Source organism: Eurytemora carolleeae, unplaced genomic scaffold, assembly GCF_000591075.1.
Source record: "Eurytemora carolleeae unplaced genomic scaffold, Eaff_2.0 scaffold141, whole genome shotgun sequence".
In the NCBI taxonomy this organism is placed as follows: Eukaryota; Metazoa; Arthropoda; class Copepoda; order Calanoida; family Temoridae; genus Eurytemora; species Eurytemora carolleeae.
Window position 1 is genome coordinate 58,566 of NW_019396386.1, and position 15,613 is coordinate 74,178.

General features: G+C 32.3%; 2 protein-coding genes across 2 annotated transcripts in view; both read right to left on the reverse strand.

The window, feature by feature from the left end:
• LOC111702204 (innexin inx2) overlaps positions 1-8,660 on the reverse strand; it is a 39,037-nt gene extending 30,377 nt beyond the window's left edge. The window contains exon 1 of the mRNA XM_023473818.1: positions 8,549-8,660. Coding sequence (XP_023329586.1) covers positions 8,549-8,606 — 58 coding nt within the window. The 5' untranslated portion in view covers positions 8,607-8,660. The remainder of the gene's footprint in view (positions 1-8,548) is intronic.
• On the reverse strand, positions 1,459-3,315 carry LOC111702192 (troponin I). Its single transcript, XM_023473804.1, has 2 exons — positions 3,205-3,315; positions 1,459-2,148 (listed from the first exon to the last, which is right to left on the reverse strand). The coding sequence occupies exons 1-2, from the start codon at positions 3,232-3,234 to the stop codon at positions 1,906-1,908; spliced, it is 273 nt and encodes a 90-aa protein (XP_023329572.1). The 5' UTR covers positions 3,235-3,315; the 3' UTR covers positions 1,459-1,905.
• Positions 8,661-15,613: the final 6,953 nt, after the last annotated feature.

A 15,613-nucleotide genomic window follows, 5' to 3' on the forward strand; every position in this document is an offset into this window, starting at 1 on the left:
TAGGTAAGAACAATTCCGTGGTTCTCCCGAGTTCTCAATCTAAATGTGAGGCAAATAGATCCAGCTGGGTTTATGAGTATTATCAGACATAAAAACAAACAAACAAGGGGATTACAATTTTATATATATAGAAGATATACTAACGTCAATCATATCTTCTCCCTTGAATAAGTCTCCCCAAATAAACCCCCAGCCGCGCACTAAACCAAAATTACAGTTGTCCAACTTTATAATGAAGAATATATTTTGTATTTGTTGTAAACTTGTAGATCGGAAACAAAGTTCTCATTTGAGACTTGTACACGCATAACTTAGAGGAGCTGTCAACTTATTAAAAACTTTGATGAGCCCAACATGTTAAATTATGGTGAACCAACTATCATTTTCCAACCAGGATAACAACATAAAATTATAGAATCTGAATGTTACTTGGATCTAACTAAAAAGATATCTCTCCCCCTGTCCTGCCCCCTCCTTCCATAGAAATAGTTACTGAATGAAAGGTGATGGTAAAAGGAAGGGTAGATACACAATAACCTTTTAGGGAATCTTTTTTTTACAATTATCTTGAACAGTGTGTTAATCTCATCAGAGACCAGAGGTAGGAACTTTTGTATTCAAAACTCATTCAGAGAAAACAAATCCTTTTCTCATTTATTCTGACGAGTTAAACAAGTTTCTTTCTAAATATCTCTTAAATATGAATCATCTTGTTTTCACGGATTAAACACTAAATCCCTTTAAAGTTATCACTATGGATATTAAGTTTAGGCTCGATCTTAAACAAAATTTTCGACCTCGATACAAACATTTACATTTTAACGCACATTTTTGTTGTGTCGAAATTTTTTCGCATTCCTTTCGTAGCGAAAAAAGAAAAAAAATAGTTTTTTTCTAGAAATTTCGCATGAATCTATTGCACGAAAAAAAAAATTTCGTTTATTTTTTTTCTAACGAAATTCCGCATTGTTTTCGCTTGGGAAAGAAATTGAGTCTTTGTCCCTAACTCTGATTTTCTCTTCCCTATATCTTTGCAACCTAATGTTGTAGACCTTTGACATTTCAAAACATGACTTCTATTAGATCATATAATATAAGTTTGAAATATCAAAGGTTTACGACATTGGGGTTCAAAGATGAGGGATTAGAAAGACTCAATTCCTTTCGCGAAAAAAATTGCGAGATTTACGATAGAAAATAATAGCGTAATTTCCCAATATTTCGCGAAAGTTTTCTTTCCCTGGAAACCAATAAATGTAGAACTAAGGAGAGTGATAAATATTAGTTTGTCACAAAATAGGACAGCTATGTTCTTAATTAATTTTGCTTTAAGCAAAAATAATTAAAAAACAAGGCTTGTAAGTTGTCATTAAAGAAGAAGGACCGGTCCATAACTATTTGTATGTTACAAAGTGAAAAAGTTTGATATATGTTTCAACAAACGTGTTTAATTTTAGACAAATTTGATAAATTGTTTATTCTACAATAAAATACACTTTTTTACATACATATCTATATAGCAGTGAGCCCATTCATGTATTGAGATGTTCTCTTGTTTACGGGGAAAGTTAGTTTGTTTTGGTTTCACAATTAGAATTCAAAATGGAGTTCTAGGAATGCAAGAGAATTGTTTGAAGAAGCTTTACAGTGGTGGATAGAAGAAGGTTGGAATTAGAGTAACAGAGAGCCATAGCCAACCTGACTCAAACCGGTTTTTTCAAGTCTGTATCCAGTTCGTGAAACCAGTTTTAAAACTGGTTGTTTATCCTTGATGTCCAGTTTGAACAACCAGTTCCAAAACCAGTAATTGCCAGCATGTTCCACTGGTTCAATTCCGGCTATGTCCATTTCATATTCAGTATGTGAGCTGGATATAAAACAAGTTATTTCCAGTTTTTACTCAGTTTAGGCCTCTTCTCCACCCATCAGCTTGAAGTTGTTGACCTTCTTCAACTGAGGAATGATGAACTTGCCGTGCATGTCGTTGACCTCCAGTTCAAGGGCATGGATCTCCATCTCGTTCTTCTTGATCTCATGCTCCATGTTGAACTTCTCGGCAAAGACGGAGCAGGACTGGTCGTATAGCTGCTTGATGAGGGCAGCCAAGGCATCCTTGTCCATCTCTCCTACATTGGGCATGTCCCCAACCTTAAATAAGAAATATTTAGAATTAAGAAGATATTTAGGAAAATAGATTCAATCTATGGAAAAGGGAAAATTTAGAGGGTATAGGGGAAAGTATAAAGAAAAGGGGAAGGGTGGAGAAGGGATAAGGGAGGAGGGAAAATTAAGAGAAATTGTAAGAATGAGGAGAAGAAATTAAGGGAAAATATCAAAAGAAGGAGAAAAAATAATGGAAAATTTAAAGGCTATGGAGGGAAAATAAAGGGAAAGTATAAGAAGAAGAATGAGGAAAGGAAGAAAGGTCCTGCTGGTGGTGGGGGTGTTGGAAGTATACGAACTATTAACTAATCAAATATAAACTATTTTCAAGTTTAACCAACAATACCTCCCTATTCTCTCTAGTTTGATCAATTTCTATTTGAGTTTTAATCATATCTGTTGCCGGTATCACCAACCCACTGCGCCCCCCCCCCTTCTCCTCCCACCTCCACTTAAAAAAGATTTAGATGTTTATGAAATTTAAAAACAACATCTTATTTTTATTCTTGTCATTTTCTTTTTTTTTTCAAAGACATGTTTTTAATGTGAAACTATAAAATTTTAATAATAATTTTCAAGTTGATGATAAAAAGTTTTTTTTTTACGGTGATTTTCATGATTAAAATTTGCATTGGTATTCTTCAGCAAAACACAGTTTAATAAGTTACTTTTTTAAACTGTTGTTCACTGCAGTAAATCCTTAAAAATACATGAATTTAAACTTTTTTATTGGAGTTTTTAGTGGATTCAATATCAAACAAAAACCTTTGCATTTGGAAGTTTTTGCTCTTATTCTAGACTGGGACTTTTATCAGAGTTCTTTATCAGAAACTCTTGAACTCTAGCGACACTGTTAAAAATATCCATAACATTTCGCTCGTAAATACGAATTCTAACAGAAAACTTTAAGAAATTACGAACATTCTGTTCGAAATTACTAACAAAGGGATCCCAAAATGTGAGAGATATTCTAAACTTCAAAGTTTTGAACAAAATGTTATCAACAGTGTATAGTTGTTCGTATTGTAGAGTTTTAACTACCTTGCTCTTAACTGCGTCTGGGATGGCCATATCTGATGAGTAGTTTGCTGGGTTGAAGCTAAGCTACTGAACAGAGGATATAGAACTCCACTGATTGTATTCTGCCCGGCCCAGCTACACAGGTCAGCTTTCCACCAGGGTCACAATAGGCCGGGATACCACAGTTGTAATGGGCGCAACTTTGTATTCTCGGAAAGGGAGGGGGCGGAAGAAACATACAGCAGTGTTATGTTTGAAAACTTTTGTTCCTCATAATAATTATAATCTGCTTTTTTATTGAAGGTTTCATAATCATAAGTAAAAATCATTTTTGACTTTTGATTTTAATTTTTTTTAGAAATTCTCAAAAAAGATTTGTGCAGAATTCGTACAACAAATATACTTTAACGCATTTTAGAAAGCCTAAATATTCTAAACAGCAGTGACCAGGAAAGTTTGATTTTATAGTTGTTTTAACAACTTTCTTAGCCAGTACTTTTTAACAAGTAAACTAATTTTGTATTTTTTCCACTGAATCTCGAGCTCAAAACTTTTGAAATGAAGAAGCTGATCAAAATTTCAAACTCCGATAAAATAAAATTATGTAATTTACTTTAAATGAAACATATTTTTAAGCGTTCAAAAACATTAAGCTCTTGACCAATGAGAAATGAGAGAATAAATAATCAAATAAAAAAATTATTTTAAAAATTATTAAAACCTGTCAACAAATTCAAATCTAACAATTGTCCCAATTGGGGTTTTCACCGATGTTTTCACAAGGCGGGGAGAGTTCAGTATAACATGGTTGCTAGAGTGTTCAGTAAAACATGGTTGCTAGAGTGTTCAGTATAACATGGTTGCTAGTGTGTTAAGTATAACATGGTTGCTAGAGTGCTCAGTATAACATGGTTGCTAGAGTGTTCAGTATAACATGGTTGCTAGAGTGTTCAGTCTAACATGGTTGCTAAAGTGCGCAGTATAACATGGTTGCTAAGGGATTTAATTCTAATTAGACTTTCTTCCGCGGTTTGTTTTTAATGGCATATAACTTGAAAGCTTTCAGACCAAAATAGAGCTTGCGTAAATAAAAAAAATTTGCTTCCTTTGTGCAACCTTTAAAAAAGATAAATTTGCGCAGAACTATCTTGAGTTAGCATAGAATGCTTTGAAAATGTGAGGTGATTGATTTACAGAAAATGACGATCTTCAACATAATCGGCATTAATAATAAAAAAAAATAATGCTGTGGCCTAAAAGAGAAAACTTTTAACCAGTTCGGATACTTTCAGAAATGTAGTATTTGTAGTATTTTTTCGTCATATCTGACTTTTACTATTTATTTGCATCTTCAGTGCTCAAGAGCACGACGTTGCATTTAAATTTTTTTTTTAAATCCATCTTTAAAAACAAAAATTGATTTTTAGCCTATGTTACCCCCGGGATACCCATGGTTTCCCTAAAAAATTTCAGCCAATTTGGTCCAGCCGTTTGGCCAGCAATAGCTAATATATAAATATAATATATGAGCGAAGAGCTTTATTAAATATGATTAAAGTAAAAACATAGTATTTTTGGTAAATCCAAATCCAACTAAAAGTCGTCTCTGATTTTCAATGATTTAACTGTCTTAAAATATTTTGATTCTAAAAGTAAAAATTTAAAATTCATTTTGAAATTTCTAAGACAAAAGATTTTTGATTTTTGACCCTAAAGTCTAATATTTGGTGGCCTCAATGTAGTATAGTATATTGATATATGTATGAAGCCGACATATAATAAAAAACTTCACTTAATAAATAAGTCTACACTAAGGGTAATATTGAATACGACTTTCTATTTATATTTCAACTAAGGGATCAAAGCATTATAAATAAAATTCGTCTTCATTGTATTGGTATAATCACCGACCACTGTGTATAAATATAAAAGTAAATACAGTAATAACCTCAAAACTATGGAATAGGAAGACGACATTATATTGTTTCTGAAGTGCATTTTATGTTGTTTAAAGCAAATAGCGTTACTTGAAAGTTATTAAGTTACTTATTAAGTAAAATGGGTCGGTTTACATTGCATAATTGCTCTCATGTTCTATGCGCTATTAAAAGTCATCACTTGAGTTTAAATGTCGACTTCTTATTCCAGAGTTTTCTGGTTATCACTGTATATAAATGATTTTTCAAAGAAAGAAACATGTTTACGGTTGCAAGGAAATAACCAAGATGTAAAAATATCTGTAAGAATGTTCATAGTGTCCCAATAAACATGAGAAATAAAAACTGACCTAAAAAGCGTATTTGGTTTCCTGTTTTTTATTCTGTGCTATTAATATATTATTATTACTCCACCTTCATTTTAAGCTAAGAACTAAAGAAATGAAAGAAATTGAAAATATATATTTTTTCTTTTAAAACCATCGACTCCATTGTTAAAATAAGAATAGAATATATTTTGAAAATCCCAATATCGGTTTTTATTTTGTTTATGCCTCACTAGCTGTATTCTTTTATTTGTATGTTTTTATAAGTTTTCTTAGGAAGACGATGTTTAAGAAAACAACGTGTCTTGGGACTATGATGCAGCGTGTACCACGGTGTTCCAATAAAATCATGTGAAACATAATACATAAATAACATTCAAGGAAGATGTTGTGACAATTTCCATTCAAAATAATTATCTAGACTGTAAACCCACTGCGATTTAATGGTCTCACGCTCTCAAGCTTAAATTGCTGAGAATTTTGCCAATTACTTCTAAAAAACCAAATCTAGCCACAAGTGCTTTACAGTGCTAAAATGTACATGTAAAGGGCTACAGAAAAGCATAAGTGAGTTATAGCGGTAAAATCTAAGCTTAGGGCGTTGCGACACTTCAAAGTCAACCCTGTCTTAAAGATTGGTGAGACTGTTTATAAGCATGCTGAATCTATGTGAACCATCCTTTCACATTTCATACAGGGTGTCCAACAAAACATGAAAGCCGTCTTATACAGGGTGTCCAACAAAACATGAAACCCGTCTTATACAGGGTGTCCAACAAAATGAAAGCCGTCTTATACAGGGTGTCCAACAAAACATGAAACCCGTCTTATACAGGGTGTCCAACAAAACATGAAACCCGTCTTATACAGGGTTTCCAACAAAACATGAAACCCGTCTTATACAGGGTGTCCAACAAAACATGAAACCCGTCTTAACTCTGAATTTATTTGTGACATTCAGTCGTCAACCTACTTTCGCATGAATATTTCTTGAAACAATTACCACAAAATTCTCTTAGTTCTGGCCTTTCCAAACTGTGGTCGAGTCGTATTTGTTCCAAGGTTCTTAAATAAAATCGCTTACTCTCGATGCGCTCCAATGTACGGAAAGTGTCGTCTCCTAAGATAGATACAGGGTGTCCCAAAAATCATGGGAATTCAGTGACGAATTCGATATCGTCTTTGTTATGAATTAGCATTGTAATACCTAATTTCAAAGCCATACTATTATTATGTCTGCTAGAGTTTATTTTATGAAAAGGGTAAAAGACTGTAAATATGTGTCTATAATGTCTCCGTAAGATGAAGAGTGAATACGGACAAGTTTACTCTGTTTGTATACTGCAATTTGCTTGTTTTACTAAGTATAACCGTATGCAGTCAAAACATCAACAAACAAAATGTGAACATAGCAGACGAAACTCTTACAGATTACAACTTTCTCAGTAGGTATCACTATACTAAATCAAAGAATTAGTTAAAAAGACGATATCGAATTCGTCACTGAATTCCCATGTTTTTTGGGACACCCTGTAGATAAAAACCTAATATGACGTCACTTCTTATACAACCTGAATTTAGGCTGTCAATATTACCGGAAATATTAACAATTTTGTTAAGATTTCAATTTTACTACAGTGAACCCTTAATAACGAATACATCGAAAGAATTCATCAAATGTCGTATTCTTCACTTTCTGATAATGGAATGTTGCAGATATTTAGTTTTTTAATAAAATGATTATATGGAACTCTTTAAAACTGTTCCCGCATATTCATGGCTATTTATTTATTTTCGCAAATACTGAAATTTACGTAATATAGTATAAAACTCATTGAGAAATTGTCAAGACGACATTTGATAAATTCTTCCGATGTATTCGTTATAAAGGGTTTCACTGTAAAAAAAACTGTCGAAATCAGAATGAAATTCTATATATCTAAGGTAATATGGAAAGTCCAAAAAAGGCAGACCTCATTTTGGAAATGCCAAGAATAGGGGTATTTTGTGATCATTACTCTAGAATTTTATTTTTGAATTGTGCGGAATTACGCGCAATTGTAAGGAGTTTACAGGGCTCGCAATTGCGCTCAAGTAAACTCCAGTGGCGTTGAAAACCCTACTTCTATGTTTTTGTAGGTTAAAGAGAATTCTTAGAAAGACGACATTTAAGAAAGCAACTTTTTTTGATAAAGGGTAAGATAAGATAAGATAAGATAAAGTTTATTGCTAAAATACATGTATCTGTGAACAGAACGAGTTTACAAATTGATGATTATATTAACACTACAAGTATAAAGCAATTAGGTGGAAAATAGCTCTTGCCGTTTCGATTATTTTTTCCACCTAATTTCAATAATGATAACAACACTTTTCAATTAAATAGATTTAATGAGAACTACATATCAGAATTAACTGTTAACAAATGCTAACTCCTGTGATGGGGTTTCCTCTGAAATAATGAAATTACAGCAGAAACAACAAGTCTTTAGTTTTATAACTGTGGTAAATCTTTCTATTACGTTAAATAAGAATTTCATAATTAATTAAACAGTGATTGAATTTAAGATTTCACTGATTTTCATGTTTTCTTTGCAGTCTATTGCCCAAATTCAAAAGTGCTTCTGAACATCCTTTCCTGTAAGGTTCCATGGCACACAAAGTAGGACTGGGTCAGCCGTTTTGACGTTTATTTGATACAAATATAAAAAAAAAACAATTTCTATTCATGTTATTGTAATGGGTATTAATTAGTAAGTGCGAAAAAGTTGTTGTCGGGATTTTTATTTTTTCTATTTTGTTTAAAATAAAAATGAAATTATTTTGATCCAAAACAAACTATAGAAAAAGTAAAAATTCCAGCAAAACCCCGAATAATACCTATTTCAACAACATATATAGTTTTATTCAATTTTACTCAACTGTTGTAGGGTGATAAAGTAACTTTTTCACTCTCCTACTGGTAATGTTAGGTATGAAATTTTAAATTTCAATAGCAGGGTGATAAAGTTAATTTTTCGCTCTGTTGTATTGCGATAAAGTCACTTATTCACCCTACAATCGGAAATATTAGGTGTGATAAATCCCCCCAAAAAATATTACCGTCCTCCTGCTCGAATACTATATCAAAGGTGACAACCTTGAAGGATTTGAATCCCATCAACTCAAGAACTGATCTTTTATGTTAACTTTTTTTTACAACTTTTCACTTGGGATTTCTGAAAAAAAATGTTGGATTTCACTTTTAAAAAGATAATATTTTTTAGTCTACAAAGTTAAAATTTCTCCCTAAATACTGCAGGGTAAGTAAAGACCAGTATTAAAGTAGTTTTATAAAATCCTATAAAAATGTTTGCTAGGATCATGTTTTAGGTGAAAAAATTTCACACAAAGTGAAGCAAATACAAAAAGATTTGTATTATTTGCAAAAATAGAGGCTCATAGTAAATTACGTTGTATATTGTCAATAGAGCTAAATGTGCCCATTAGTAAATACATAAATCATGTACTGCGATTAACCCAGTCAATTTAGTAGATTTATACAACTCCGTTATACCCATATTGCGATTGCTTAACTACGTTATACATAGCGCACAACTTGTAATTTTGCTGTTAAAGACCCAATTCTAATCTAAACTGAAAAAATTTAAGTTAGTTAATATAGAAACTCCGCTTTAATTATATTGCAGAGTAATTGCGTCCTCGTTGAAACATACAGGCTGAGATTGTGCCTCAGCATTTGGTAATAACTAATAATAATAATAATAACTAGTGTCTGTATTGACACCGATATCTAACAAGATCGCGCCCAGTGGTAGTGGCGTTGATAGTTCATGGAATTGTAGCCGTGAGGATCGTGTACTGGTTGACTTTGATAGTGGACGGGTTGTACCTGGATAGATACGTTTTGAGGACTACAAAAGTACATAGAAAAATAAATTCCTGAACAATTATTATTTCCTCAGAAAAATATTAGACCAAGTTTATTCTATTATATTCCAAAATTTCTAAACATCTAAATACATAAAAGAAGTATCACAAAAAATCTACTCCAAATCTTACAAAAATTTACAAAAATGGCAAAATAACGAAACTTTCTTCTCAAAAAATTTCAAGTTGTTCAAAATCTAATTCATAACAGGAAGAAAGCAATAGCAAATACATTTATTTATGTTATATTTATCAACGTTTGTCTTGGATTTTTTGTTTATCTTATTTGTAAATAGATTTATATAACATTTTCTAGTTAAATTCTGAAGAAAAAAATTATTTTTACAAAAAAAAATGTTCTTGGATTTTTTTGCTACTTGAATTATACCAAAAATATTTTTGCATTTTGATAATTTTCAATATTTTTAAGCCATGTATAACAAGTCCCTAAAAAAAAGAATGTGGTTTACATGTCCGGTTCATAATCAGGGTGTTTTAAATGCTTAAACATCACGTCGTGCAACAACTTTTTACTGTAGTTTGTCATTTGATACAGGGTTACCCACAAAGTATGAGAATTGAATGACGACCTAGCTTTATCTTTTTAAATATGACAATCTGAAGTCTAGATTATGAATAGTATTAGAATAATGATTTCCCAAGGAAAGGAAAGCATCAAGTATTACTTTAAACGAATCATTAATAAGAAAGAAGCCGAAATAAATTTCAGACAGTCGTCTTTGAAGTCTCATCCTTTGCGGGTAGCCCTGTAGCTGACAAAAATCACAAAGGATTGTAAGTTTGTCTCTCAATGTTTAGTCTTATACCCTTTATGTAGCTACTTTAACTATAAAGTAGCTGCCATAACTATAAATTGGCTGCCATAGTCATAAACTGGCTGCCATAACTATAAACTAGCTGCCATAGCCATAAACTGGCTGCAAAAACTATAAACTAGCTGCCATAACCATAAACTAGCTGCCATAACTATAAGCTAGCTGCTGTAACTAGTAACTAGCTGCCATCACTATAAACTAGCTGCCATAACTATAAACTATCTGCCGTAACCATAAACTAGCTGCCATAACCATAAACCAGCTGCCATAACCAAAAATTATCTGCCATAACCATAAACTAGCTCCTATAATCATAACATATCTGCTGTAACTATAAACTAGCTGCCATAACCATAAACTATATACTGTAACTATAAACTAGCTAAAATACCTATAAACTAGCTAAAATAACTATACACAAGCTACAATAATGACTGTAACTATAAACTAGCTAAAACAACTATAAACAAGCTACAATAATTACAATAACTATAGTCTAGCTACTATAATTGAATTTTGAAACCTTAAAAATGAACAGCAATAACAATGTAATCCCTGCGAATTTGAGTTAATCCTTTGTCAGAACAATCCAAATCTTGGTTTCTTTAGAAAACACCATATTGGAATATGGCTCAAATGAAATAACTGAATTTGCGCATTTTTTGGTATTGAGAATTGTGAATTTAAATTGTTTACCAAAAAACGTTCAAATTTTGATTACTCAAATTTTTTTTTACAAATTTGGAAAAATTCCAAACAATAACAAAGTTGTGAATATGAAATATGAAAATTGGCAGGATTAAACGGACACCCTGTATAATTTAGCTGATTTAACTATGAACTAGTTTCTTTAACTATAAAGCAGGTGTGATAACTATAAACTAACTGCTATATCTAGTAGCTAGCCTCTAAAGCTAAAAACTAGCCTCTATAATTATAAACTAGCCTCTATAACTATAAACTAGCCTCTATAACTATAAACTAGCCTCTATAACTATAAACTAGCCTCTATAATTATAAACTAGCCTCTATAATTATAAAATAGCCTCTATAACTATAAACTAGCCTCTATAACTATAAACTAGCCTCTATAACTATAAATAGCAACTATAACTATGAACTAGCCTCCATAACTATAAACTAGCCTCTAAAGCTACAAAACAAGCCTCTATAATTATAAAATAGCCTTTATAACTATAAACTAGCCTCCAAAACTAAAAACTAGCCTCTATAACTATAAAATAGCCTCTATAACTATAAAATAGCCTCTATAACTATAAACTAGCCTCAATAACTATAAACTAGCCTCTATAACTATAAACTATCCTCTATAACTATAAAACTAGCCTCAATAACTATAAACAAGCCTCTAAAACTATAAAATAGCCACAATAACTGTAAAATAGCCTCAATAACTATAAACTAGCCTCCATAACTATAAACTATCCTCTGTAACTATAAAATAGCCTCAATAACTATATACTAGCCTCTATAACTATAAACTAGCCACTATAACTATAATCTAGCCTCAGTAACTATAAACTAGCCACAATAACTATAAACTAGCCTCTATAACTATAAACTATCCTCTATAACTATAAAACTAGCCTCAATAACTATAAAAAAGCCTCTAAAACTATAAAATAGCCACAATAACTGTAAAATAGCCTCAATAACTATAAACTAGCCTCCATAACTATAAACTATCCTCTGTAACTATAAAATAGCCTCAATAACTATATACTAGCCTCTATAACTATAAACTAGCCACAATAACTATAATCTAGCCTCAGTAACTATAAACTAGCCACAATAACTGTAAACTAGCCTCTAACTATAGAATAGCCATTATAGCCATAAACTAGCTACAATAGCCGTAAACTGGCCAATATTAATATAAGCTAGCTGTTTAGCTCTGAACAGCTTCTATAACTATAAACTAGCTGCTATATCTATAAACTGACCACTGTTACTAAGATCTGGCTACTATACTACAAGCCATGCACTTTACAAACTAACTGCTATATCTATAAATTAGCCATTATAAATATAAACTAGCTGCTATAACTATACAAACTAACGGCTCTGTAACTAACAAGTTAGAAAACTTATAATTAGCTTCCAAAATGTTTAAAACCAAAAATTAATAATCAGAATTTTAGGAAAAGTAGCTGGGGGCTACAATTTTAAGACGAGTGAATAAAAAGGTTTGTCCTCAACTGTCTATTGTTATTCCAATAATTGTCAAGTGTTTATGGAAAACACCTGTGAGGTGCTAATAATAATGATACAATGTGTTCAGGGGCGTTTCCAGGAATTTGTCCGGGGGGGGGGCTTAACATTTTAAATTTTCAAGGGGGGGGTTGGCGGTGGCCTCCATTTGGAGCTTATTACTCCCCAATTGGTTTGACTATGCTCCAATAGCCGCCCCCCTTTCATACATTCCTGTGTGTATTGTTTGCTTTGATGCTTTACTTCTATTCGCTGGTATGAGTTATGTTATGATGCATGACGTATTGATTGTGCAACGTAAAAAAATGAATTTGGTAAAAATCTATTACAAATCATACAATACATGTTAAAAATTGTTAAAAATCCGTCATCATTAAACATATACAATACATGTTAAAAATTGTTAAAAATCCGTCATCATTAAACACAACAACAACAAAATGATTTAATAAGAATGTTTTCACACTGTCTGCAATAAATACTGTTGAACATTCCTAGATGAATTACGTTGAACATTGTCTGTAAATCTAACTACGCTAATCCTCAACTACGCAAAACTTGTATAATGCTAATAGACTATGCTACGTATTGTGTTTAGTTTAACGAGGGAGGGAAGGCAACCTCCCCGCACAGCTTCCGAACCTCATTTTACCTATTTGCGGAGGTGCGCGTCCCAATAGGACTTCCGAACCTCCCCCAAACAGTCTTCCAGGAATGATCTGTCATTTATAATCGTCAATTTCTACTTAAAACGGGACTATTCGATAATTTAAGAACGCTAGTCAATCTATAGTCTCCTTAACATTTGCATAATATTTTTTTACAATTTCGGAGAGTAAACAGCTTTGTTTAATAGATTTTTTTCTCAACAAATCTTGGAATGGCTGGTGCTTTTTTATGAATAACTTTTAGTAATAAGTTGACATATAAAAAAGTTTTCTTCATGAAATGTTGTTTCTAAGTATTGATTGCCTAAGAGCTTGTGTCCCATGTTGACATTGATAGCTGACAAAATCGTGCCCATTGGTTTGGCATTTATCGAAAGGTCGGACATTTAAAAGATTTGAAATGTTTATTAATCTATTATTATTATTCACTGAACTATGTTTCTTCTCTTCTACAGTTTCCAGCTATCCACTGTTGGAACTCTTTACAGAAAACCCGAACCTGCTACCTTATTCATCCTCTCAGTTAGGTCCGCCAGAGTTTTTTCAGTTCCGCCACTCTTTTGCCTCCTTTGTTACTCCGTTTCTCTCTGGTGTCCCTGTTGATATTGATAGCTGACAAGTTGTACCTGGATTGATACAGTTCTGGAAGCAGTTTTCCGAGTACGGCATTTACTATGTGTCTAGAAAGGAGGCCAATTCCAACAATTGCGCAAACACGTGGCGAATTTGCCGTGTAAAATAACCTTATTATTGTTTTCAAATATTATTATTTCTATTATTATTATTATCATTATTATTTTTATACAATTCTTGTCATTTTAATTATTGTTATTAATTGCTAATATTTTTTTTCAAATCTCTGTATCCGGGTTAAAATTTCCTAATATCAATTTGATCATTGTTTCAGAGGCGCAACTGGGGGGGGGGCGCTTCCCAAGCACTTGAGAGGGGGCGCCTCCCCCCCCTGCAGAATGAAAACAAGAATGGTGAATATCAGTATCACAGGAATAAGAAAATAAGAAAAATTATGCTATAGTCAGTTAAAAAAATATTTTTATCTTTCTGAATTCTTAAGGCTAAAGGCAGCTAAAGGCTACTATAAACATTTAATCTAAAAAAGTTCCGAACTGTATTGTATTTGTACGTGTTGACTGTTGTTAGTTCATAGAATTCAAACTTTGAGTGACTTTTCAAACCCCTCCACTTCCAGTGAAAATGAAATCCCTCCGGTGGTCTCCAGTAGAATCGAAGTCTTATTACGAACTTCTTTGAGTCTCAAACTTTACAAATTTACCTGGAAGCCCAAAACTTAAGACAGTGTATCGTTATGTAAACCAGTTTTGAAACTCGGGTTTCACGAATGGGATTGTGGATATCAACATTCAGGTTATGAAATGCTAATGTTTTATATAGTTTCTTTACATTCTCCAATTTTCCGAGATCAAAATCAAATGTTAAAACCCAAAAACTGAAACTCGGGAGTTTCGTTCAATGATACGCTTTTAAATTTCGGGCTCTGATGAAAGTTCTAACTAGATGTGCACCGGATGGTTTTTCCAGATTTTTGCCACAAACTCTGATATATTAATCCCAGCTTTGCAACCCAATGTCGTAAATTTGAAACTTTGAATTATTTTGGTAAAATAATCTAATTTTGAAATATCAAAGGTTTACACTACTCGGTGCAAAGATTTAGGGATTAGAATATTGGAGTTTGTGGCAAAATCTCAGTTCCAAATCTAGAGAACATTCTGAACCTGGCAAATTTCTAACTGATTATCATATTTCATAACATGATGACAGAACTTCTATAAAATCGAAAATGAAATAAGATTATGCAATATGCATGTTGGAATTAGAATGATCAATCATAAATTCAACTTCAGGAGAAAACTTAACATTATCATATATACTTGTTCAACTTCAATAAGATGCTTAATTATGCATCTGTTTTATACAGACTTGAAACTATTTTTGGGTTAAATGTATTTTGAATTTTTTCAGAAATTATAAATGATAATTTCTTGTGATTAAATCTGTAATTAAACCATGGGTACTTAACAACTTTTCTTTTGCGCTTCACGCACACAATCAGCGAATTGACTCATGCATATCGTTCATTTTACATGTTGGAAGTATAAATTTGTTAAAAACACAAGAAAAACTATTTGAATTGAACTCACGTACACAGCCAAATCTGCATTCAGCAACTGAAAATTTCCCTTTTTCGACTTCAACCCCTTAAAACGCACTTTTAATTTGATTTTTTTCGAATATATGGGGGAACGACCTTAAAAATCCTCCCCCTCTCCCCAAACCATTACAAAATAATATTCCCCTCCCCGCCCAGCAAGTGCTAGTTGCGTTGCGCTGCAGTTAATGACTTTAATTAAAAACACTTAAATTTAACATTAATTTTTAATTTCTGCGCTAAAGTTGCGCCTTTTTTTACTTTATTTCGATTTCATCCCGCGCCTCCCGTGCAGTTCCACTATCCCTTT

Coding starts and splice junctions, on each gene's coding strand:
- LOC111702192 (XM_023473804.1), bottom strand. CDS start 3,234: ATGGCCATCCCAGACGCAGTTAAGAGCAAG. Junction 2,149..3,204: donor CAGACGCAGTTAAGAGCAAG/GTAGTTAAAACT, acceptor TTCTTATTTAAG/GTTGGGGACATGCCCAATGT.